This window comes from Salmo salar, chromosome 27, assembly GCF_965601325.2.
Source record: "Salmo salar chromosome 27, fSalSal1, whole genome shotgun sequence".
Classification (NCBI taxonomy): Eukaryota; Metazoa; Chordata; class Actinopteri; order Salmoniformes; family Salmonidae; genus Salmo; species Salmo salar.
The window spans coordinates 2,142,418-2,169,954 of record NC_138317.1 but is presented as its reverse complement, the minus strand read 5'-3'; the positions used below and the strand labels follow the sequence as shown (position 1 = coordinate 2,169,954).

Sequence of the window (27,537 nt, the reverse complement as noted above, 5' to 3'; positions counted from 1 at the left end):
GAGCCCTGACCCCTACAGAAAGATACTGTTGTTAGTCTGCTGACTGTGATAAAAAGTAGGCTATAGATTCTTAATTCCCATTCTCATTCAGAATAAATGCATCATTGGTAACAATATGCAGATTTTGAAGCACATTTGATTACTATGCTAGTATTTCTTGCATAAGAAAATGTGTAGGGTTCCCATAGTTTAATCCAGTAAAAGTACTTTCTGTAGTGCCTCTTTTAGCACTTTTGTTGCCTGTAACCCAGTTATTTATGATGCAGTTCTATCACTTTGTTTAGGTTACTGTCTTTAAGGCCTATCATGCAAACATTTCATGCAAACACACACTTCTTACTCATTACGTTTGTACAAATACCAACACTTTCAAACAATCATTCATCACTATAATTTCCATTCCAACATTACATGTATCCATCGCAGTGCCATTCTAAATCGTTGAGCTATAGTTCTAGGTCTGTGTACATACTATATGTAGGTCATATGAACTTCATCCACAACGATTCAGATGATTTTGGAGCTGTATAGGACAGAGGCCAACACATCTCTCCCTGTCTTCCCCAACCAGCTCTCCAAACTTCCGAAGACAAGGTCGCATGCACCCTTCCTTGCTTTTCCTAAAATCCCGCTGGCAAGAGCGCTAATACATCATACCTTCACACAAAGGCTCGAAATGCTTCAAGTTGCTCCTATTTTAATTAAATCCCTAAGTTGGTCATTACTATTTGGCAGTGTCGTCTCTCCATCTCCTTTTCAGAAAGGAGTTTTTCTCCCCAGTTTTAGTTAATCCTAACTTTAGCTTGGATGGTTTACCTCTCTTGTGGGGGCATAGCAAATTGATGAGGAAGCATCGGGGGCGTAGCACATGTAAATGGAATATTAAGTGTTTATAACATAATTCCCTCAACCTTTCTATAGTTGTACTTTGGCTAGGCTAGGCTACTTTGAAACAAGGTAAGACATGCTTCAAAGACATGCTTTTAAACAATTAGGTTTATTTTATTATTATTATTATTTTATTTATTAAATATACTGCAGCAAAATATAAATGCAACATGCAACAATTTCAACGATTTTACTGAGTTACAGTTCATATAAGGAAATTTCAGGTCACAACTTGTAGACTTGTTTACGTGCTGCTGTGCGTTTTGTTGCTAACCTTACTTTGCTACCTGACAACTTTACGGTTTTTACTTTTTAAATACCGTTTATATTTTTAGTTACTCCCTCGCTTGACTTTTTTTCATTCAACTTTTTCACTATGGATGCTTTATCTGGACTTGGTTCGTCGGGACCCCCACCAGCCGAAGCTAAGTAGTAACATTAACATGATGCCTTCTAATTGCAGTCACTGTACTCATAATATACAGGAGAACGATCACCTTACGGCGAGGATAGCTGTGCTGCAAGCCCAGCTTCAGACGCAATTGTTAGGCAAGGGTAATTTCAGTGTAGGAAAGGATTAAACAGCATCTGTGCCACCAGTAAGTACAGATAGTAGTATAAATTCCCTCGAAAGTCCCTGCCGCCGGATAACTTTCTCATGGCTTCAGCTCAGCTATCCCCATTGAGATCGTATCTGTGCCTCGACCTAGGTTGTGCAAAACAAAACACGGCGGTGTTCGCCTAAGCAAACTCACTGGAATAAAGACCTCCTCCATTCCTGCCATTATTGAAAGAGATTGTGATAACTCACATCTCATAATAGGGCTACTTAATGTTAGATCCCTCACTTCCAAGGCAGTTATAGTCAATGAACTATTCACTGATCATAATATTGATGTGATTGGTCTGACTGAAACATGGCTTAAGCCTGATGAATTTACTGTGTTAAATGAGGCCTCACCTCCTGGTTACACTAGTGACCATATCCCCCGCGCATCCCGCAAAGGCGGAGATGTTGCTAACATTTATGATAGCAAATTTAAATTAACAAAAAAAACTACATTTTCGTCTTTTGAGCTTCTAGTCATGAAATCTATGCAGCCTACTCAATCACTTTTTATAGCTACAAGCCTCCTGGGCCATATACAGCGTTCCTCACTGAGTTCCCTGAATTCCTATCTGACCTTGTAGTCATGGCAGATAATATTCACATTTTTGGTGACTTTAATATTCACATGGAAAAGTCCATAGACCCACTCCAAAAGGCTTTCGGAGCCATCATTGACTCAGTGGGTTTTGTCCAACATGTCTCCGGACCTACTCACTGCCACAGTCATACTCTGGACCTAGTTTTGTCCTGTGGTATAAATGTTGTGGATCTTAATGTTTTTCCTCATAATCCTGGATGATCGGACCACCATTTCATTATGTTTGCAATCGCAACAAATAATCTGCTCAGACCCCAACCAAGGATCATCAAAAGTCGTGCTATAAATTCTCGGACAACCCAAAGATTCCTAGATGCCATTCCAGACTCCCTCCGCCTACCCAAGGACGTCAGAGTACAAAAATCAGTTAACCACCTAACTGAGGAACTCAATTTAACCTTGCGCAATACCCTAGATGCAGTCGCACTCCTAAAAACAAAAAACATTTGTCATAAGAAACTAACTCCCTGGTATACAGAAAATACCCGAGCTCTGAAGCACGCTTCCAGAAAATTGGAATGTAAATGGCGCCACACCAAACTGTAAGTCCACCGACTAGTTTCGAAAGACAGTACCGTGCAGTATCGAAGAGCCCTCACTGCTGCTCGATCATCCTACTTTTCCAACTTAATTGAGGAAAATAAGAACAATCCAATATTTATTTTTGATACTGTCGCAAAGCTAACTAAAAACCAGCATTCCCCAAGAGAGGATGGCTTTCACTTCAGCAGTGATAAATTCATGAACTTCTTTGAGGAAAAGATCATGATAATTAGAAAGAAAATTACGGACTCCTTTTTAAATCTGTGTATTTCTCCAAAGCTCAGTTGTCCTGAGTCTGTACCACTCAGCCAGGACCTAGGATCAAGGGAGACACTGAAGTGTTTTAGTACTATATCTCTTGACACATTGATGAAAATAATCATGGCCTCTAAACCTTCAAGCTGCATACTGGACCTCTATCCACCGGATGTGTACCAAATGCACTAAAAGTGGCAGTAATAAAGCCTCTTTTGAAAAAGCCAAACCATGACCCAGAAAATATAGAAAACTTTCGGCCCATATCGAATCTCCCATTCCTCTCAAAAAAATTGAAAAAGATGTTGCGCAGCAACTCACTGCCTTCCTGAAGACAAACAATATATACGAAACGCTTCAGTCTGGTTTTACACCCCATCATAGCACTGAGACTGCACTTGTGAAGGTGGTAAATGACCTTTTAATGGCATCAGACCGAGGCTCTGCATCTGTCGTCGTGCTCCTAGACCTTAGTGTTGCTTTTGATACCATCGATCACCACATTCTTTTGGAGAGATTGGAAACCCAAATTGGTCTACACGGACAAGTTCTGGCCTGGCAGAGTTCTTATCTGTCAGAAAGATATCAGTGTGTCTCTGTGGATGGTTTGTCCTCTGACAAATCAACTGTAAATTTCAGTGTTCCTCAAGGTTCTGTTTTAGGACCACTATTGTTTTCACTATATATTTTACCTCTTGGTGATGTCATTCGGAAACATAATGTTAACTTTCACTGCTCTGCAGATGACACACAGCTGTACATTTTGATGAAACATGGTGAAGCCCCAAATTGCCCTCGCTGGAAGCCTGTGTTTCAGACATAAGGAAGTGGATGGCGGCAAATGTTCTACTTTTAAACTCAGACAAAATAGAGATGCTTGTTCTAGGTCCCAAGAAACAAAGAGATTTCTGTTGAAACTTCTGTTGAATCTGACAATTAATCTTGATGGTTTTACAGTCGTCTCAAATAAAATTGTGAAGAACCTCGGCATTACTCTGGACCCTAATCTCTCATTTGACAAAGATATCAAGACTGTTTCAAGGACAGCTTTTTTACATCTACGTAACATTGCAAAAAACAGAAACTTTCTGTCCAAAAATGATGCAAAAAAATGAATCCATGCTTTTGTCACTTCTAGGTTAGCCCCAACAGGTTAACTACTGCAATGCTCTACTTTCCGGCTACCCAGATAAGGCACTAAATAAACTTCAGTTAGTGCTAAACATGGCTGCTAGAATCTTGACTAGAACCAAAAAATTTGACCATATTACTCCAGTGCTAGCCCTGCTGTTTTCAACTCTCTAGAGACAGCAGGAGCGATAGAGATACTCTGAATGATCGGCTATGAAAAGCCAACTTACATTTACTCCTGAGGTGCTGACCTGTTGCACCATCTACAACCACTGTGATTATTATTATTTCACCCTGCTGGTCATCTATGAACATTTGAACATCTTGGCCATGTTCTGTTATAATCTCCACCCGGCACAGCCAGAAGAGGACTGGCCACCCCTCATAGCCTGGTACCTGTCATGACTGTCCTGATCAGGTCAGGGTACAGGAGACCACCACCCTACAGATTATCTCCCAAACCCCCAACAGAGGAGGAGAGATCTAGGGGTCTGAAGATGTGGGGGGTTTTATGACACCTCACGCCCATAATAAACCTTAGGCCACTGAGAAATTCCTTTGTCCTCTCACTATGGAGAACTGGCCTCAGAACATTAAACATGCAATAAAGGGACTTTGGAACAATGGTTTCCGTCAGCCACAATGGTGGTCATGACGAGAGGTGGAATATGAAAATGTATGTAACTTTTGAATTGTTATTAAAGGTTAAGAGATGACGTTATTATGAAAACATTGTACCTTTAAGAGTTTTCCCAGTATATGCCTGATGTTTATACATTGTTCGTTGTGTGGAAAATATCCAAATCAAAGAGAATGTTTTGGTAAAGATGAGAGTTGAAGGTAGTGTCTAAAATAGGATTTTAGTCAAATCTAGGCCTTGCCCCTTAACTTGGTCCGCCCAGAGAATTGCCCTAAAGGCGGTTACGCCCACTTCTGACCCTAGGGTATAAGACAGGAGAGTGAAGAATTAACATATCAGACTAATTGACCCCAAGCTGCAGCGAAGGTCTAACGAAGTCAACGAACCCCAAAACGAAACAAGGTTGAAGACAAAGAAATCTTTTTCTACACGAGCTACGGACGAGTAGCAGTGTCTAAGCGGGTGAATTCAAGCCGAACCACCCAGCCTCCACTCTCCATTGAATCGTGGTATCTACACCGTTCGAGTCCGAAGCTGTGAGCTCTGAGCTACAGAGCTGTCTGTCCTCAGAAGACCGCGAGGGATCAGACCACTAAGCCAAGAAGGACACTGACATCGTGAGGACAACCAGAGAGTTGCGCCGGAGAAGTGCGTCATTGAGAAGCCTAAACGACCCACGCGGAGCTTCCCACCTGAGACCTGCAACACGTAATTACATCATTATATTCTGACCCATAAGAGCGGCAGTTCGGGGCAAGGCTAGCCTTCCCTGTAGCTCAGTTGGTAGAGCATGGTGTTTGCAACACCAGGGTTGTGGGTTCGATTCCCACGGGGGGCCAGCACAGGGAAAAAAAAATAAAAATAATAAACGTATGAAATTGTATGAAATGTATGCATTCACTACTGTAAGTCGCTCTGGATAAGAGCGTCTGCTAAATGACTGAAATGAAATGTAAATGTAAATAAGCATGGCTGACAAATGAACCCAAATGTATATTTCTCTCGTGTACTTTCTTGGTTTCTCTCTCTTCTAAATCCCCATCTTGGGTAACACGTGCCATAGTGTGTTGGCCCGTTATACTAAGTCCTAATCAATAGCTATACTGTGTTTTGTGTATGTGTATTTTTATCATCATTTTAGCTTGCTAGTAAATAAATAATCAACTAAGATTGGTGTGGTAAACTCATTGGTGGGACCCGGGTCCGTGCAGATTCCCGGATTATGCGACGTTCAGACATGAGACAAGAGGTTGATTAATTTAGCGACTGTTGTAAAATCGATATTCTGATATCCTTTGAGTTAATTTGGGAAATAGAAACTCAATCAAAATACTGTTCCCATGGTGCCCCAGGTTGATGAGTTAATAATTGCTTGATTCATTGCTTAATTCATTTAATCACGCAATTATAAACCGTTAATCATTCGATGAGCAACAGTCGTCACATTAACTAATACATTTACATTTAAGTCATTTAGCAGACGCTCTTATTAATACAACGTCACGACATACCTCTCTAGGTTTCTTCCTAGGTTCTGGCCTTTCTAGTGAGTTTTTCCTAGCCACCGTGCTTCTACACTTGCATTGCTTGCTGTTTGGGATTTTAGTCTGGGTTTCTGTACAGCACTTTGAGATATCAGCTGATGTAAGAAGGGCTTTATAAATACATTTGATTTGAAATTTGAAATCAGTCAATTTAAATAAATTCATTAGGTCCTAATCCGTGGATTTCACATGACTGGGAATACAGATATGCATCTGTTCCTCACAGATACATAAAAAAGGTAGGGGTGTGGATCAGAAAACCAGTTAGTATCTGGTGTGACCACAATTTCCCTCATGCAGCGCGACACATCTCCTTCGCATAGAGTTGATCAGGCTGTTGATTGTGGCCTGTGGAATGTTGTCCCACTGCTCTTCAATGGCTGTGCGAAGATGCTGGATATTGGCGGGAACTGGGACACGCTGTTGTTCATGTCGATCCAGAGCATCCCAAACATGCTCAATGGGTGACATGTCTGGTGAGTATGCAGGCCATGGAAGAACAGGGACATTTTCAGCTTCCAGGAATTGTGTACAGACCCTTGCTACATGGGACGGATGAATTGCGCAACAATGGGCCTCAGGATCTTTTCACAGTATCTCTGTGCGTTCAAATTGCCATTGATAAAATGCAATTGTGTTTGTTGTCCGTAGCTTATGCCTGCCCATACCATAACCCCACCGCCACCATGGGGCACTCTGTTCAAAATGTTGACATCAGCAAACCGCTTGTCCACACAACGCCATACACGTGGTCTGCGGTTGTGAGGCCGGTTAAACGTAGTGACAAATTCTCTAAAAAGATGTTGGAGGCAGCTTATGGGTGAGAAATGAACATAAAATCTCAGGCAACAGCTCTGGTGGACATTCCTGCAGTCATCATGCCAATTGCACACTCCCTCAAAACTTGAGACATCTGTGGCATTGTGTTGTGTGACAAAAAGGCACATTTTAACGTGGCCTTTTATTGTCCATAGCATAAGGTGCAGCTGTGCAATGATCATGCTGTTTAATCAGCTTCTTGATATGCCAAACCTGTCAGGTGGATGGATTATCTTGACAAAAGAGAAATGCTCACTAACAGGGATGTAAACAAATTTGTGCACAAAATTTGAGAGAAATAAGCTTTTTGTGCTCTCTCTGGTCTTGTGATAATTTGATATGAACGAACTGTGCCCCGAGTATGTTGCCAGAGTCAAGTCTTTAGACGTTGATGTTATCATTCATTATATTTGTCAAACATTACTGGCGTTTAGCCTATATTTATGTAATTAAAGTCTCCTTAAAGTTTGGTTACATTTTCTGGTGCCTCCCTCATTTTCTGGTGCCTCCCTCAGCATCAGTTTGGACATGAGGCTGTAGCAAATATGCATATCACCTACACTCTTACATGTAGGCTCTTTTATTTCTGTATATGAAAAAATATAGAAAATTATTGTTGGCCTCTCTGATCCAATTCGGATCGCAGTAATTGTTTGATATTGTGATTTTGTGTTTTTTTTTTTTTTTTTAGCTGTCTATTTGGACAACTTAAATCTATATCATTTCTATGCTCGTATATCGTTTGTACGGTTCTCGTGTTCTTCTTATTTCTTATTTTTATTTCTTGTGTGTTCTTGCTCTACCTTATGCTATTTTTAGTACTATATTGATATTGATTACTGAATTGTTGGGTTTAGAGATTGCAAGAAATGCATTTCACTGTACACATTAAAACTTGAAACTTACATTCTTCTTGTCCAACTATTATTTTGACTTGTTCATGACAAGACAACTAGCATTAATGTTGAGCCCTGGTCATGGAAATAAATGTGTTTTGGTGAAGGTACAGCCAACAAGCGCAAAAATAATATTGTGATATTGTCAAAACTATACGGCTAACGGTAAAAAAATCATGTCCCGATACAGTACCAGTAAAAGGTTTGGACACACCTACTCATTCCAGGGTTTTTCTTTCTTTTTACAATTTTCTAGAGTAGAATAATAGTGAAGACATCAAAATGATGTAACCAAAAAAGTGTTAGTCAAATCAAAATATATGTCATATTTGAGATTCTTCAAAGTAGCCACCCTTTAGCTTGATGACAGCTTTGCACACACATGGCATTCTCTTAACCAGCTTCATGAGATAGTCACCTGGAATGCATTTCAATTCTTAATTCGTTTGAGCCAATCAGTTGTGTTGTGACAAGGTTGGGGTGGTATACAGAAATTAGCCCTATTTGGTAAAATACCAACTCCATATTATGGCAAGAACAGCTCAAATAAGCAAAGAGAAATGACAGTCCATCATTACTTTAAGACATGAAGGTCAGTCAATTCGGAAAATTTTGAGAACTTTCAAGTTTCGTCAAGTGCAGTCGCAAAAACCATCAAGCGCTATGATGAAACTGGCTCTCATGAGGACCGACATAGGAAAGGAAGACACATTGTTACCTCTGCTGCAGAGGATAAGATCATTATCATTACCAGCCTCAGACATTGCAGCCCAAATAAATGCTTCACAGAGTTCAAGTAACAGACACATCTCAACATCAACTGTTCAGAGGAGACTGCGTGAATCAGGCCTTCATGGTTGAATTGCTGTAAAGAAACCACTACTAAAGGACACTAATAAGAAGAAGAGACTTGCTTGGACCAAGAAACATGTGCAATGTACATTAAACTGGTGGAAAATTGTCTTTTTGTCTGATGAGTCCAAATTTGAGATTTTGCTTCCAACCCGCCATGTCCTCATGAGACGCAGTGGTGTAAAGTACTTAATTAAAAATACTTTAAAGTACTACTTAAGTCGTTTTTTTTTGGTATCTGTACTTTACTTTACTATTTATATTTTTGACAACTTTTACTTTTACTGCACTACATTCCTAAAGAAAATGATGTACTTTTTACTCCATACATTTTCCCTTACACCCAAAAGTACTTGATAAATTTTTTATGCTTAGCAGGACAGGAAAATGGTCAAATTCACACTCTAATTAAGAGAACATCCCTGGTAATCCCTACTGCCTCTGATCTGGGGGACTCACAAACTCAAGAAACACAAATGCGTCATTTGTAAATTATGTCTGAGTGTTGGAGTGTGCCCTGGCTATCTGTAAATTAAAAAGATCTGCTTAATATAAGGAATTTGAAACAATTTGTACTTTTACTTTTGATACTTAAGTATATTTTATCAATTACATTTACTTTTGATACTTAAGTATATTTAAAACAAAAGTATTTTACTGGGTGATTTTTACTTTTAAGGTATGTTTACTTTTACTCAAGTATGACAATTGGGTACTTTTTCCACCACCAGTGAGACGCAGAGTAGGTGTACGGATTTTTTCCCACCGTGAAGCATGGAGGAGGAGGTGTGATGGTGTGGGGGTGCTTTGGTTGTGACACTGTCTGCAACTGCTTGGCATCCGACGCCAAGTAGCTACAGAGGGTAGTGCGGACAGCCCAGTACATGACTGGGGCCGTGTCCCCTGCCATCCAGGACCTCAATACCAGGCGGTACCAGAAGAAGGTCCTAATTGTCAAAGACTACAGTCATTCAAGTCATAGACTGTTCTCTCTGCTACCGCACGGCAAGCGGTACCAATGCACCAAGTCTGGAACCAGCAAGACCCTGAACAGAATCTACGCCCAAGCCATAAGACTGCTAAAGAGTTAAATAATTAAATAAATTAAGCAAATTGCTACCTGGACTATCTGCATTGACCCTTTTTGCACAAAGTTCTTTGAGTCATCACTGCTGTTTACGCTCTGTCACTTTATTCCTAGTTAGTTATATGTACAGGTATCTACCTCAATGACCTGTACCCCTGCACATTGACTTGGTATTGGTACCCCTTGTATATAGCCAAGTTATCATTACTAACTGTGTATCTATTATTACTTTTATTATTACGTGTTTAACCTTTCTATTATTTCTCTATTTTCATTCTCTCTGCATTGTTGGGAAGGGCCCATAATTAAGCATTTCATTGTTAGTCCACACCTGTTGTTTACGAAGCATGTGACCAATAAATTACATTTTATTTTATTTGAAAACAAGTGTTTTCTCTTTTATGTTACAGTAAGCAACAGATACATATAACAAAAATTGCAGAAGACACTATACACAAAAAAGTCAGAAGACTTGTTTCCATTGTGGTCCTATAAGTGCTTTATAAGGAATAGGGTGTAGTTTGGGACTTTAAATATCCTTTCAGCTTGCTTTTCTTCACGCATTTTGCAGGACTCATACCAGCCAACATTACTTAAGAAAACAGCTTTCCAATGCGAAGACTGTCGTTTATATGTGTATTTTTGACACCTGTGCCAACCTATTGCACAAAGAGAAAATGAGACAATACGAATCACTAAGCTAACAGTTCTGTGGGTCTTTAACGGCTTTGGAAAGTCAATAGAATGTGAAGACAAGATGATAACTGTTTTGAATTAGCATAAACATGCTACATTAATTCAGAAATATTTCCATAGAATTTCATTCAGTATTGAAGGTCATTCAGTATACTTTTGAGTCAGCGCTGCTCACAGATTCCCATTCAGCACTACAGACATCAACTACAAGTCAGGAAAGAAAGAAATACTTGAAAAATATCTAATGCTGTTTGAGACGGTTGCGTTGCACAGTGGCATGACGAATGTGGAAAAGAACAAATTGAATGCCAGTGAGTAAGATGCATTTGTATGTAAAATTGGCGAGACTGTTCAGAGAGCGAGCCAGGCAGACAGCCATGCATGTAATCATCTAGCAAATCTGCTTGTGTCTCACGCACTGCACTGCACAATGATGCATAGGGCCAGGCCGCTGCTATTGTCTCTGAGCACTGGTCCACATGAATAACCCTGCGTGTGTCCACATTAGCACGGGTCACCTCCCATAAGTATCATCTCTGAAGAAACAGCAGCCACAGCATATTCGGCAAATAACTTTCACTTCCGCAAAAGCTCACCACCTCTTTCTCTCTCCTGGGTCTCTCAATCATTCTCTCTCCATCTAAAAAAATAATCTCCCTCTCTCTACCTTCTTGGCACACTTTCCATCATTCCACCGGCACTCCCTGTTCTCCATCACTACCACCCACCCCTTTCTCTCAATACTGTTTCCGCACTTTGCCTCTCCTCCATCTTCTTCCATCTCTATTTGTCTCCCTCTGTGTGTTTCTCTCTCTTTCTCCCTCTCCCCATCTCCCCCAGTCGTTTTTCCATATACAGTGAGGGAAAAAAGTATTTGATCCCCTGCTGATTTTGTACGTTTGCCCACTGACAAAGAAACGATCAGTCTATAATTTTAATGGAAGGTATATTTGAACAGTGAGAGACACAATAACAACAAAAAAATCCAGAAAAACGCATGTCAAAACTTATAAAATGATTTGCATTTAAATGAGGGAAATAAGTATTTGACCCCTCTGCAAAACATGACTTAGTACTTGGTGGCAAAACCCTTGTTGGCAATCACAGAGGTCAGACGTTTCTTGTAGTTGGCCACCAGGTTTGCACACATCTCAGGAGGGATTTTGTCCCACTCCTCTTTGCAGATCTTCTCCAAGTCATTAAGGTTTCGAGGCTGACATTTAGCAACTCGAACCTTCAGCTCCCTCCACAGATTTTCTATGGGATTAACGTCTGGAGACTGGCTAGGCCAGGACCTTAATGTGCTTCTTCTTGAGCCACTCCTTTGTTGCCTTGGCTGTGTGTTTTGGGTCCTTGTCATGCTGGAATACCCATCCACGACCCATTTTCAATGCCCTGGCTGAGGGAAGGAGGTTCTCACCCAAGATTTGACGGTACATGGCCCCGTCCATCGTCCATCCCTTTGATGCGGTGAAGTTGTCCTGTCCCCTTAGCAGAAAAACACCCCCAAAGCATAATGTTTCCACCTCCATGTTTGACGGTGGGGATGGTGTTCTTGGGGTCATAGGCAGCATTCCTCCTTCTCCAAACCCGGCGAGTTGTGTTGATGCCAAAGAGCTCCATTTTGGTCTCATCTGACCACAACACTTTCACCCAGTTGTCCTCTGAATCATTCAGATGTTCATTGGTAAACTTCAGACGGGCATGTATATGTGCTTTCTTGAGCAGGGGGATCTTGCGGGCGCTGCAGGATTTCAGTCCTTCACGGCGTAATGTGTTACCAACTGTTTTCTTGGTGACTATGGTCCCAGCTGCCTTGAGATCATTGACAAGATCCTCCCGTGTAGTTCTGGGCTGATTCCTCACCGTTCTCATGATCATTGCAACTCCACGAGGTGAGATCTTGCATGGAGCCCCAGGCCGAGGGAGATTGACAGTTGTTTTGTGTTTCTTCCATTTGCAAATAATCGCACCGACTGTTGTCACCTTCTCACCAAGCTGCTTGGCGATGGTCTTGTAGCCCATTCCAGCCTTGTGTAGGTCTACAATCTTGTCCCTGACATTCTTGGAGAGCTCTATGGTCTTGGCCATGGCGGAGAGTTTGGAATCTGATTGATTGATTGCTTCTGTGGACAGGTGTCTTTTATACAGGTAACAAGCTGAAATTAGAAGCACTCCCTTTAAGAGTGTGCTCCTAATCTGTCACGAACTTCTTCATCATCCGATGATATAGCGAAATCGTCGTCTGAAAGTGTGAACCAATACGCAGTAGAGTTGGTGTTCATTTTCTTAATTTATTAAAGAACGTTGAACACGAGAACAAGAAAACAATAAGCACGACAAATGACAGTTTTGCAGGCTCACAAAACACGCAATGCAAAAACAATCTCCCACAAATCACAAACACACCCTAATATATGGGACTCTCAATCAAAGGCAAAGAGAAAACACCTGCCTTCAATTGAGAGTCCCAACCCCAATTAATCAACCATAGAAACACAGACTACCTAGACTAGACATAGAATTACCTAAACATAGATCATAAACCAAAAACCCGGACATACTAAATCAAACGCCCTTTTCCCAAAACACCACCCTGAACCACATAAAACAAATACCCTCTGCCACGTCCTGACCAAACTCCAATACCAATTAACCCTTATACTGGCCAGGACGTGACATAATCTCAGCTCGTTACCTGTATAAAAGACACCGGGGAGACAGAAATCTTTCTGATTGAGAGGGGCTCAAATACTTATTTCCCTCATTAAAATGCAAATCAATTTATAACATTTTTGACATGCGTTTTTCTGGATTTTTTTGTTGTTATTCTGTCTCTCACTGTTCAAATAAACCTACCATTAAAATTATAGACTGATCATTTCTTTGTCAGTGGGAAAACGTACAAAATCAGCAGGGGATCAAAAACTTTTTTCCCTCACTGTATATCTCACTGAAAACATCAGAAACCTCAACAGCAGGGGTGTTGGGGCTCCCCTCTCTACCACCACACAGCGCCACCTCTAAGTTGTTGGTCCTCCACCTACACAGCCTCAGTGGGGCGGATGAGTAAGACAGCAGCTCCGCTCCACATTGATCATGAGGAGCCTCTTACTCTCAGGGAAGCTATTTGTCAGCAGGGGTGTTGGGGCTCCCCTCTCCACCACCACACAGCACCACCTCTAAGTTGCTGGTCCTCCACCCACACAGCCTCAGTGGGGTGGTTGAGTAAGACAGCAGCTCCGCTCCACATTGATCATGAGGAGCTCCACGCCTCCTACTCTCAGTCAGGGAAGCTATTTGTCAGCAGGGGTGTTGGGGCTCCCCTCTCTACCACCACACAGCACCACCTCTAAGTTGCTGGTCCTCCACCCACACAGCCTCAGTGGGGCGGTTGAGTAAGACAGCAGCTCCGCTCCACATTGATCATGAGGAGCCCCACGCCTCCTACTCTCAGTCAGGGAAGCTATTTGTCAGCAGGGGTGTTGGGGCTCCCCTCTCTACCACCACACAGCGCCACCTCTAAGTTGCTGGTCCTCCACCCACACAGCCTCAGTGGGGCGGTTGAGTAAGACAGCAGCTCCGCTCCACAAGGTGATCATTTCTTTTGTAACATCATATATGGTGAGCCAACCAGGCAGTCCGGGATGCGCTGAAAGTGTTTTTTTTGTCTTCATTTGGTTCGGGTCCTAACAGACTTAATTTCAGGTCTTAAATCGGGGTCACAACATGTGGTACTATGAACACACATTGAGCAATAACTCACTGAGGTTCCACCGGTGAAGAAATATCTTTCAACTTTTTAAGGGGGCGATGGTAGGCCGATTTTACAGTAAGGTGTGCCACATTTTCACCACAGGTTCCTTGCTATTCCCTCCTACGCCTATACAAAGGACCGGCAGCTTTTGTTCCCTGATCTCCTGCTAAGTTAAGATCCTTAGCAGCTACACTGGGAGTGAGTGAAAGCCACACTATAGTTTTGATCATGTTGACACAGAACATCCAATTAAGAGGCTACGGTCTGTGGCAGCTTCCCAAATGGCACCCTATCCCCTACATAGTGGACTACTTTTGTCAAGAGTCCACAGGGAATAGGGTGCCATTTAGGACTTAATCTGTGTCAGTGGCAAGGCCAATACCTGATAGGAGAAGACAGGAGTGCGGGCCGCCAGAGGAGAAGTGACTTCTTCGCGGCATTTCCCCCACCGGTCCTATGCACTCCTCAAGATGTTCCACATCTCCCCTCTCTAATTGGCAGATGGCCTCAGATGCAAGATGATTTAATGGCCTGCGTGTGATTTTTCCTGCCTCAGTCAGCCATTAGCAGGGACATCTGTAGCATGTTGGCTTGGGCACGCCGCTGCGAGTGAAAGCTGAGAGCAACTCTTTCTAATGGAGATGGAAGCAGGTAGCTAACGGTGCTGCAACTCCGACGGCTGCAATCAGGGTACTTCTTCTTCGAGGTACAGTACCAATCAAAAGTTTGGACACACCTACTCATTCAAGGGTTTTTCTGATTTTTTTCTACATTGTAGAATAATAGTGAATACATCAAAAATATGAAATAACACATATGGAATCATGTAGTAACCAGAAAAGTGTTATACAAATCAAAACATATTTTATATTTGAGAATCTTCAAAGTAGCCCCCCTTTGCCTTGATGAAAGCTTTGCACACTCTTGGCATTCTCTCAACCAGCTTCATGGTAGTCACCTGGAATGCATTTCAATTAACAGGTGTGCCTTGTTAAAAGTTAATTTGTGGAATTTATTTCCTTCTTAATGTATTTGAGCCAGTTGTGTTGTGACAAGGTAGGGGTGGTATACTGAAAATAGCCCTATTTGGTAAAATACCAACTCCATATTATGGAAAGAACAGCTGAAATAAGCAAAGAGAAACAACAGTCCATCATTACTTTAAGACATGAAGGTCAGTCAATCGGGAAAATTTGAAGAACTTTGAAAGTTCCTTCAAGTGCAGTCGCAAAAACCATCAAGCGCTATGATGAAACTGTCTCTCATGAGGACCGACACAGTAAAGGAAGACCCAGCGTTACCTCTGCTGAAGTGGATAAATTAATTAGAGTTAACTGCACCTCAGATTGCAGCCCAAATAAATCATTCACAGAGTTCAAGTAACAGACACATCTCAACATCTACTGTTCAGAGGAGACTGTGTGAATCAGGCCTTCATGGTCAAATTGCTGCAAAGAAACCACTACTAAAGGACACCAATAAGAAGAAGAGATTTGCTTGGGCCAAGAAACACGAGCAATGGACATTAGAACGGTGAAAATCTGTCCTTTTTGTCTGACGAGTCAAATTTTAGATTTTTGGTTCCAACCGCTGTGTCTTCGTGAGACGCAGTGATGTAAAGTACTTAAATAAAAACACTTTAAAGTACTATTTAAGTAGTGTTTTGGGGTATCTGTAATTGATGCAAAGAAACCACTACTAAAGGACACCAATAAGAAGAAGAGACTTGCTTGGGCCAAAAAACACGAGCAAATACAATTTTTATTGGTCACATACATGTGATTAGCAGATGTTGTTGCGGGTGTAGCGAAATGCTTGTGTTTCTAGCTCCGACAGTGCAGTAATATCTAACAAATTACACAACATGTACCCACTACACACAAATCTAAGTAGGAATTAATTAAGACTATATACATATGGACGAGCAATGTCAGAGCGGAACGGACTAAGGTACAGTAGAATAGCATAGAATACAGTATATACATATGAGATGAGTTGCACAGTATATGCATATGAGATGAGTAATGCAAGATATGTAAACATTATTAAGTGACTACGATACCATAGAATAGTATAGAATACAGTATATACAAATGAGATGAGTAATGCCAGATATGTAAACATTATTAAGAGACTACGATACCATAGAATAGTATAGAATACAGTATATGCATATGAGATGAGTAATGCCAGATATGTAAACATTAAAGTGACTTGTCTTCCATTCCTTAAAGTGGCAAGTTTTTTCTAGTCTATGCCTATAGGCAGCAGCCTCTAATGTGCTAGTGATGGCTGTTTAACAGTAAGATGGTCTTAAGATAGAAGCTGTTTTTCAGTCTCTCGGTCCCAGCTTTGATGCACCTGTAAAGGCCTCGCCTTCTTGATGATAGCGGGGTGAACAGGCAGTGGCTCGGGTGGTGCATGTCCTTGACTATCTTTTTGGCCTTCCTGTGACATCGGGTGCTGTAGGTGTCCTGGAGGGCGGGTAGTTTGCCCCCAGTAATGCGTTGGACAGACCGCACCACCCTCTGGAGAGCCTTGCGGTGCAAGTTTGTGAGGGTTTTAGGTGACAAGACAAATTTCTTTAGCCTCCTGAGGTTGAAGAGGCTCTGTTGAACCTTCTTCCCTTCACTGTCTGTGTGGGTGGTCCATTTCAGTTTGTCAATGATGTGTACGCCAAGGAACTTGAAGCTTTCCACCTTCTCCACTGCGGTCCCATCGATGTAGATAAGGGGGTGCACCCTCTGCTGTTCCTGAAGTCCACAATCATCTCCTTTGTTTGGTTGACGTTGAGTGAGAGGTTGTTTTCCAGGCACCACATTCCCAGAGCCCTCACCTCCTCCCTATAGGCTGTCTCGTCATCATTGGTAATCAAGCCTACTACCGTTGTGTCGTCGGCAAACTTGATGATTGAGTTGGAGGCGTGCTTGGCCACGCAGTCATGGGTGAACAGGGAGTACAGGAGGGGGCGATGCATGCACCCTTATGGGGCCCCAGTGTTGAGGATCAGCAGAGTGGGAACGATGTTTCCTACCTTCACCACCTGGGGTCGGTCCCTCAGGAAGTCCAGGACCCAGTTGCACAAGGTGGGGTTCAGACCAAGGGCTTCAAGCTTAATGATGAGCTTGGAGGGTACTATGGTGTTGAATGCTGAGCTATAGTCAATAAGTAACATTCTTATATAGGTTTTCATGTTGTCTAGATTGGATAGGGCAGTGTGCAGAGTGATGGCGATTGCATTGTCTGTGGATCTATTGGGGCGGAAAGCAGATTGAAGTGGGTCTAGGGTGGCAGGTAAGGTAGAGGTGATATGAGCCTTGACTAGTCTCTCAAAGCACTTCATGATGACAGAAATGAATGCTACGGGGTGATAGTCATTAAGTTCAGTTACCTTTACCTTCTTGGGTACAGGAACAATGGTGGCCATCTTGAAGCATGTGGGGACAGCAGACTGGGATAGGGAGATTGAATATGCCCGTAAACACACCAGCCAGCTGGTCTACGCATGCTCTGAGGATTGTGGCTAGGGATGCTGTCTTGGCCGGCAGCCTTGCAAGGGTTAACACGTTTAAATGTTTTACTCATGTCTGCCACAGAGAAGGAGAGCCCACAGTCCTTGGTAGTGGGCCGCGTCGGTGGCACTGTGTTAGCCACATACGTCTTGTGTCTGAGCCGTTGAATTGTGATTCCACTTCATCTCTATACTGACGTTTAGCTTGTTTGATTGCCTTGCGGAGTGAATAACTACGCTGTTTATATTCTTCCATATTACCAGTCACCTTGCCATGGTTAAATGTGGTGGTTCGCACTTTCAGTTTCGCGCAAATGCTACCGTCTATCCACGGTTTCTGATTAGGGATGCAAGAATATTTTGAAGATAAATACACAACGCAGAGGATGAGAAGTCAATAGAGTATTAACGGTCAGTGGGGAATGATCAATGGAAATAGTGGTTTTTACAAAACAATATCCAATTAGCAAGGAAGCTATTGATGCTACTAAAGAAGTGATTAAAGATTCTGCCGACATGCTGCTCATACTCTTTGACAATGAATGGAGCTGCACAGGTCACAGCTGCTCATTGGAACAAATGGTCGGCTGTGTTGGAGGCTCCTAACATCATCATACCATGTAATCCAGCTACTCTGATGCTTCCTCCAGATACCACATTACTTGAACATGACTGTTGTGAGTTGGTTTTGGATCGCTCTCTGATGGGTTTACTAAGAGTCATCTGTTGGAAAACCCTGAGTTTATCTCATACACAGACGGTTCAAGTATTGTGGAGGGGGGTGTGAGGAAGGCACGTTGGGCAGTTACTACAATGGACAATGTGATAGTAGATTTGAGATTTGAGAAAAGCAGACGTACACTTTATGAGTGACACAATGTTTAACTATTGCATACAACTCTCTAATGCAGTAGGGGAAACAGACAGACAAGTAAAAGAGGCGTGGGGAATAACTCCCGAGGGGGGACATGACGTAGTACCAGGACAGTGGGTGATGGTAAAAAATATGTAACAGACATATTAAGGCCAAAGTGGGAAGGTCCTTATCAAGTTTTGCTCATAACGAGGTCAGCAGTAAAAGTCCAGGGAAAATCACGATGGATACATGTCACTCATTGCAAGGTTGTCCATTTTGATGGCAAAGCGGAGCCTGGAGAGTAAAGAACTGATTGATTAGCAATCGGGGGCCAATCTTGGGTGAAGAAGCATAGTAAGATGATCAGAACCTGATAAGCTTCTATTGTTGTACACCGCAGTCAACATATTAGGGATATCTAAGGTGAAATGTCCAAAGTTTTCCTGAAAATCAGGACATGCTTACTTAAAAAAATCTATGTGAAATATTAATTTCTCTTGAAATCAGGACATGTTACTTTCACTTTTTTGATTCCTTCGTTACAGGTTATGAGAATCTACCATCTGAAGCTATATTCCTTGACCCAAGGACTGTACTTGAAATTATATAAGATCACCAGTGAAGTGTCATTAGAGAAGTCCTTATCAACCAGTGGAACGGAAGAAGAATTCCTCACTACTGGCAGACTGTCAGAACATAATGTATAATAGTTATCTATGTGGGACTGATACCAGTGTGGAAGAGCTGGTCATTTTCAAGGGACTTGGTGAATGATTACCTTGCCAATAGGACGATTGAATATTATTGTCTTGTAGACAATTCTTTTTTTTGTGAGTTTCCTCCTAATACAGTAGGAATCGTAAGGGACATCATCATTACACCTGTTAATACTTATTTTCTATAACTTTGTTTGAAATCTATTTCTTATTGCAATAGCAAGTGAAATCTGCCCTTTGTGTTTTATAGAAATGCAAGGTGTTTAATGTGAATAATTTTATGCTTACTGCTAATGTTTTTTATACAGTCTATTTTTTCATGCTTTTTATTGTTTTCTAAAATAACATTTTAAGTATATTCATTTTTAAAATGGTCTAGGGGAGAGTGTAAGAATATTTTGAAGATAAAAACACAACGCAGAGGACAAGAAGTCAATAGTGTACTAACGGTCAATAGGGAATGATCAATGGAAATAGTGTTTTTTCTGTAATAAGGGATTAATGATCAATGGGTCAGAGACATGGGAGGAATTTCATTCCGGGACTCATAGCTACATGGCAAGTTCTCATTGGTCGAAATTGTTTATACATTGAACCTGAAATCAGATACTTCTTATTTGGCCATTGGCCCAGTTTTATTGCAAGGAATACTAATTGGCCAACCACAGGTTAGGGCTGGGTTAAAAAGTACATCCTGTCCCTTTGTTCTGTGGAGAGAATCACAGAAGAGAATCACTGAGGACAGGGGAGAATGAACATCTACCTCTCAGCATAACATCTCCTCTTTGAATAAAACAATTTTTCTCCCCCTGATTTGCTTTGGGTCTGTGTTATTGAAGAGTAACATCAACTGCTAACAGGGTATGTTTTAATAGTCACAGTGGGTACTACATCTCCTATACACTTCCTTATAAACTCAGTCACCGTATCTGTGTACGCATCTAGATTATTTTCGCAAGCTACCCGGAACAGGTCCCAGTCCACGTGATCAAAACAATCCTGAAGTGTGGATTCTGATTGGTCAGACCAGCGTTGAATACTTTGAAGCACGAGTGCCTCCTGTTTGAGTTGCTGCCTATAGGACTGGAGGAGCAAGATGGAGTCGTGGTCAGATTTGCTGAAAGGAGGGTGGAGGAGGGCCTTGTAAGCATTCCGGAAGTTTGGACATTAGACCAGTGGAAATTTGTCCTTTGGTCTGATGAGTCCAAATTTGAGATTTTTGGTTCCAACCGCCTTGTCTTTGTGAGACACAGAGTGGATGAACGGATTATCTCTGCATGTGTGGTTCCCACCGTGAAGCATGGAGGAGGAGGTGTGATGGTGTGGCGGTGCTTTGCTGGTGACACTGTCAGTGATTTTTTTTTTATCCATGGCACACTTAACCAGCTTCGCAACCATAGCATTCTGCAGCGATACGCCATCCCATCTGGTTTGCACTTAGTGGGACTACTATTTGTTTTTCAACAGGACAATGACCCAAAACACACCTGATGAGGGCTATTTGACAAAGGAGAGTGATAGAGTGCTGCATTAGATGACCTGGCCTCCACAATCACCCGATCTCAACCCAATTGAGATAGTTTGGGATAAGTTGATTGAGAGAATGCCAAGAGTGTGCAAAGCTGTCATCAAGGTAAAGGGTGGCTACTTTGAAGATTCTCAAATATAAAATATATTTTGATTTGTTTAACACTTTTGTGGTTACTACATGATTCCATGTGTTATTTCATAGTTTTGATGTCTTCACTATTATTCTTCAATGTAGAAAATAGTTTAAAATAAAGAAAAACCCTTGAATGAGAAGGTGTGTCCAAACTTTTGACTGGTACTGTATATATCCCAATTCCCCAGGGCAGTGATTGGGGACATTGCTCGGATGGGACGTTAAACAGGTGTCTTGCCTCTTTGTTGACAAAAATGATACCATGGCACTTATTGTAAGAGTAGAGGGGTAAACCTGTGTCCTTGCTAAATCATGATCATCATGACCACCTAATGACCACCTAATCATCCCAGCTTCCAATTGGCTCATTAATCCTCTCCCCTGTAACTATTCCCCAGGTCTTCGCTGTAAATGAGAATGTATTTTCAGTCAGCTTACCTGGTAAAATAAGAGGTAAATGTGAATTTTTCATCAGAATAAAACCCATAGCAAGCTGTTTTCATGGCCTTAGCACAAACAGCTTGGTTTTCATGTGATCCCATTTTTCACAGCTGGATTTTTTCTGTAGCCATCTGGGCTGAATGATTCGCTCAAGGGTACAACCAACAGCGAGGCCTCATCACCCAGAGTTCAGCCCTGAAAGCCCCTGGTCCCTTGCCCTCTGCCCTGGCCTCGGCTCCTCCCTGTTCCCCCTGAGGTAGTATCTAATTCTGAGGTGGGTAAGTGAGGCCTGCAGCAGGATGTGGACAGGGGTTGCATCCCAAATAGCACCTTATTCCCTATATAGTGCACAACTTTTGACCAGGGCCCATAGTGCTTTGTTTACAAGTAGTGTACTATATAAGGAATAGGGTGCCATTTGAGATGAACCAACGATGCTGAAATGGCCTAAAGCCTACGGCCTATAAGGCTTGATCGCTTATCAGTATTCCTGCCATAGCCTCTGTGGATTTGTCTGCTACCTGCAAACTGGGTCAATTTTTGCATTATTTTACAGATTCCTATCTCAATGTGGAGGAGGGGATTCTTTTTTACAAACACACACACACACACATCGCCCCACACGGATACACGTATTATCATTGGAATATATTAATGAAAATATATTCATATAAGTGTTATATTAAGGTGCTGATGTGCCAAGACTTGATGAATGATTATCCCGTACAATGCCTGGGCGTACTCCTCACGCTGTGCAAGTCATAGAACACACACCAAATGAATAATTAACAATGATAGATAATACTAATACAGAATGTGACACGCACAAACCTGCAAAACCCTCACAACACTTTGAACATGTGCTGGTACTGCTAAGGATTCTCCTTTAATATGCCTCCTCTATTGAGATTCAAATTTACATACATAATTGCTATCACAACCAGGGCTAGTTGGAATTTGACTAGGTGTTCGTTAGCACTGTTGGTTGGGTACACCAGAGGTGATTGAGATACCTTGAGTATCTCAAGCCTCACATACCCAGACTGAGTTATATGAAATATTTCTGAGTTTGCATTCAAACAACTCTGTTGTATATATGTAATTATCTTTGATATCTTTCCATCTGAGTATATCTCCCAAATGGCACCCTATTCCCTATATATAGTGTACTTTTCACCAGAGCCCTATGGGCCCTGGTCAAAAGTAGTGCACTATAAAGGGAATAGGGTGCAATTTGGGACTCAGCCTGGGTTTTGGAGGTGAATGAGGAAACAAGAGCAGATGGGGGGGCGGTAATGAGATGCACACAACAACAAAAAAAGAAATTGAGGGGGACAGGCTGGCCATGAGAGAGTAGAAAAATAAGGGAAAGAGAGAGGTAAATAACCAAGTATGAGCTAGAGAGAGGAGATACAGGAGATAGGCCAGTGTCTGAGGTGAATATAAATGGACAAAACGAAAAGGTGGAAAACAGATAGAAAGAGAAAAATAGAGAGCGAGAGAGAGAGGGAGAGCGAGAGAGAGAGAGAGAAAGTGAGCAACAGCGGGGTGAGGGTAGAAGATAAAAGAATGTGAGAAAGATGGATAACTAATGAGAGGACAAAGGCACCAGATACCCCATCGATCTCTGCTGCAGAGGTATTGAGTTAGAGGTCTGCAGATGTTTACCTACAGTATAGTTACCTACTGTAGTAGGATTGTTATGACCAAGGAGAGATAGAAGAAGAATAGGAAGAAAGGGGCAGGTTTCTGGGGTGGGGTGTGTGTGTGTGTGTGTGTGTGTGTGTGTGTGTGTGTGTGTGTGTGTGTGTGTGTGTGTGTAGTGTGCAGTGTGCAGTGTGCGTTTGTTTTTGCATGTGTGTGTGGGGGGTAGGGGGGGGGGGCATAGACGGAGTGTGGGTTTCAAGTTTGGGGAAGCAAATTTTCACCATAGAAATTCACCTTTACCACAAAGCATTCCATGCATCCTCACATTTGCAGACTTATGTCAGATAGCCTACTATTCCTATTTGTGATGATTAGATTGGCTAGTCATAATTTAGGCTAGTAATATAACTCAATCACTGTTCGCAAAAAAAATAAAATCAATGCAGCGCGTAGTGGCGTTGTCACGGATGTCGTAGAGTTTAGACCAAGACGCAGCGGGAAAATGTATACTCATCTTCTTTTATTAAAGGATAAAGAAGGAAAACCAAAATAAACATGTATACAAAAACCACGACGACAAAGACCAGGCCGGTAAGGCACAAAGCTATACACAGCAACAATCTCCCACAAACTCCCATGACAAAACACACTCCTAAATATAGGACCTTCAATCAGAGGCAACGATAGACAGCTGCCTCCAATTGAAGGCCCCAATCCCCATTACCAAAACATAGAAATACAAACACCTAGACAGAACATAGAAAAACTAACATAGAACAATAACCAAAACCCTGGACTAATAAATCAAATACCCCTCTACATAAACAACCACCCCGAACCATATAAACCAAATACCCCCTCTACATGAACACATACACAAACACACCCTGAACCACATAAAACAAATACCCCCTGCCACGTGACAGGCGTAGAGTAGGCTAGACTATAAGCTATATCAGATAGCCTATGTTTCTTTGCAGGGGCAAAATGTGGCCTTTAATAAACACATTTCATGTAATTCTACTACACTTCATATTACTGGAGACATTAGCAGAATCCTTTTTTAATATGACAAAAATGACAGGGTAGCCTACTCTGCTGACACTGACACACAGATCAATAAAAACTATGTTTTCTGCAAACATCTAATAGGCCTAAGAAAAAGAGAGACGCAAATACGATATGACGTCCATCTAACCTGGAGGAGTAAATTATTGTTAAAAAACTAACTTTCAAGTGTCCCTGACCCAATAATAAAGACAGTGAATACGCACACTCACCTGGGATTAGTGCTGAGCGATTAACCGAAATGTCGGTTATTTTTCATTTTTTAAACAACCATTTGACAAGATGCCAGTTCAATTATTTGAATTCCATTTTGTACATTTTTTTTTCTGTGATCTCGATGTGCAGTTTCTGTCGAGATAAATCAGATCAAGCCTGAACTGTGTTATGTTGTAGTTTCAAACAGACCAATATTCCAAATATTTTAGCACCGAAAACATGATAATTAACTACAATGACCATAATCCATTGCGCGCCCACTTACCTTAGTCCAGTCTGACTTGGAATGAAATAATAAAGTAATCAAATAAAACAAATATTTTATTAAAGTAATGTGAATAAATGATAGTTAAATAAGTGATATGCAGTAATGGAGCAGTCACTACTATCATGGGACTTCTATTAATTGTATTAATTGTTACAGCATTCAACCCACATAATGCATAGAGCATTTAATGTCTAAAGAAATTGCAAAAACCAACATTTTTTCATAATCTAACTGAAAACGAACCCCCCTCAAAAAGCACTAATCGCTCAGCACTACCGGGGATATGGCTGATACTCTCCGCTGGTGCCAATAAGATAGGCAGGTGTTCGCTCAATTAAGTTGAGCATTTTGATAACTAAAGACAGATTAGAGTCTTTTCACTGTCTTCAATTTATAGTAATAGCCATTTGCTTTCCAAACTATGTTATTCTGCGATTGTATTTAGAAATGATGCAACATGTTTGGCTGGGTCTCTCTGCTTTTCATTGACAGTTGCAACTCAAGTATCATCTATTTGGTAATTGCCGTGCCCGCTGCCCAAATTGCGGGCCCTTTCGACTGTAGGCTGTGTGATTTAAAACAACCCACAGCGTTTTTTCTTCAAAAAGCTCTGTGGCCAAATCATGCTTTCTGGTGTAGTAGCCTATTTTGAATGATTTTATTTATTTCTGTATAGACATTAGGATAATTAGGCTACATCATTTTGGCAACTTAATTCAATATGAAATAGCTTTCCCTAGCCTTATGGATGCACCACCTTTGGGGGGGACAAAGAAAGCAGACAATATCAAAATGGATTGCAGTCAGATGGAGAGGATTGAGTGTTTGTGAGAGAGTGAGAGAGGGGGGGGGGTCATAGATGACAGATATGAGTCACTGTGGAGTAAGAGATGGACAGTGACAACTGAGTTGGCCACATTAATTAAATATTCATATAGAACACCAGGTGCCTGCTTACATGGTGGAAGGGAACATTAAGGCAACACAATTGCCTGGTATTGGCTATAGTGTGTGTGTGTGTGTGTGTGTGTGTGTGTGTGTGTGTGTGTGTGTGTGTGTGTGTGTGTGTGTGTGTGTGTGTGTGTGTGTGTGTGTGTGTGTGTGTGTGTGTGCGTTCGTTATTGGAAATGGGCAAATTCTGCAATGCACATTTTCGGGATGGGGGGAATACAGCATTCATCACACACTTAACAATGATTTATACATACATTCACCTGTAAATTCTCTAAAATAGTAACATTTAGTTAGGGGATGATCAATTCCTCATACTGACACCTGTCGTCGGTTTAGGTCCATAGCAACAAAGAAAACAAAGATAATAGTGTACTGTACTATACTTGTAGCCTACTTACTGTAAATTTGAGCTGTTCCAATAGACGGCATGTCGGTCGTTGGCTCGCGTCAGGTGCAAGTTTGTAAAGGCGAGCGCTATTAGACAGAGAGAAACCGTTGCGAGAGCCATAATCCCACTGTTCCTCGTTCTTTTTAGGCTACCTTCTTCGCTCTCAGTTTCCGCCGTCCCAAACAGTGGGTCTCTCACAACATCCCAGCGGTCAAAACAACGCAGTTGAATAGTTTCCAGCAACCTTTGGGAAGGACAAATATGCGTACTTGGCTTGGTTTACGTGTTTTTCAATTCTAATTCCATTACGCGAAGAATCCCATTTGGGCATTCTCCCCAACCCTATTTGTACTTACTTTGCCTGCTGCGCACGTTGAAGTCACCGTGCTTTGAGTAGGCTATTACTTTTATGTTCCCTATTCCTCTCCACTGACCGAAAACAGTAGTGTAATAAGAATAAGTGATACGGCAAATTAGGCTCCCACAATTGACAACTGTAGTCCCATGTTGAGCCGAGAAGATGCTGCAATTCTCCTCAACATATCTCAATACTATCTTTTCGTCTTTGTTGGTCAAGCACAGCTGGCATTGAAGTTTCTCAAAATGTGTTCACATTATCCTTCTGTTAGTATTGGGTTCCCGTTTCGTTTTGACGATAGTCTACTTTGTCATTTTGAATTAGCCTCAGCTCAGACTGTCAGTTGAGACTTTGAGGTGTCTACCTTGCCTTGCTACCCAGACTCCTTGCTCCAGCCAAACGCCACGCCCACGGACGTTAGTTTATTCTCCGCAATGAAAGTATATACGTAAAGTATGCAGCGAACGACAGAGCAGCGGAAGAATTTAGTGTCTAGTTTCTATCTGCCACCGCTTCCAAACCACCCACGCACTGCGCGCCAGTTTCCTACAATCCCGCCCTCTGATGGACAAGATGCGCTCACTCTGCCCAACCCCGCCACCACTGTGTGTGTGTGTGTGTGTGTGTGTGTGTGTGTGTGTGTGTGCGTGTGTGCGTGATGCGCGCGTCTGCGTGTGATGCGGGCGTGTGTTTAATTTCCAAAATTCAGAGAGATTTTAATTAACCTGTTTAATTTCGATGGTGGGTTTAAACACAATTAATTTCACTGTTTTAGGCATTACTGTGTTTGATTAACTATGCAAATTCTATAGGCCTATTATAACGGTTATTATCATATCTTGGGTGTAATTTTCATAAGTGGTTTTGGTGATGTGAGTGGGGATTTAAGTCTCCCTAATGTGAGTTTCTATAATCTGTCATTGGGAATACTAAATGCTTTGCATCTTGTGATTAGTTCTCACTAAAGTTCAAATTCATTGGAGAAAATGCTATATATATTCTTCCAAAACCACAGTAGGTCTACAGCCCTACTCTCTCCTCCTCGCACCCCTTCTCTCATGCACACACTCTAACACACACACGCTAACACACACACTCTAACACACACGCTAACACACACACTCTAACACACACA

General features: G+C 41.7%; 1 protein-coding gene across 1 annotated transcript in view; it reads right to left on the bottom strand.

The window, feature by feature from the left end:
• The window catches only part of LOC106588171 (ephrin-A3), a 104,062-nt gene extending 77,093 nt beyond the window's left edge, over nucleotides 1-26,969 (bottom strand). The window contains exon 1 of the mRNA XM_014176893.3: nucleotides 26,055-26,969. Coding sequence (XP_014032368.1) covers nucleotides 26,055-26,164 — 110 coding nt within the window. The 5' untranslated portion in view covers nucleotides 26,165-26,969. The remainder of the gene's footprint in view (nucleotides 1-26,054) is intronic.
• Between the last annotated feature and the right edge of the window lie 568 nt (nucleotides 26,970-27,537).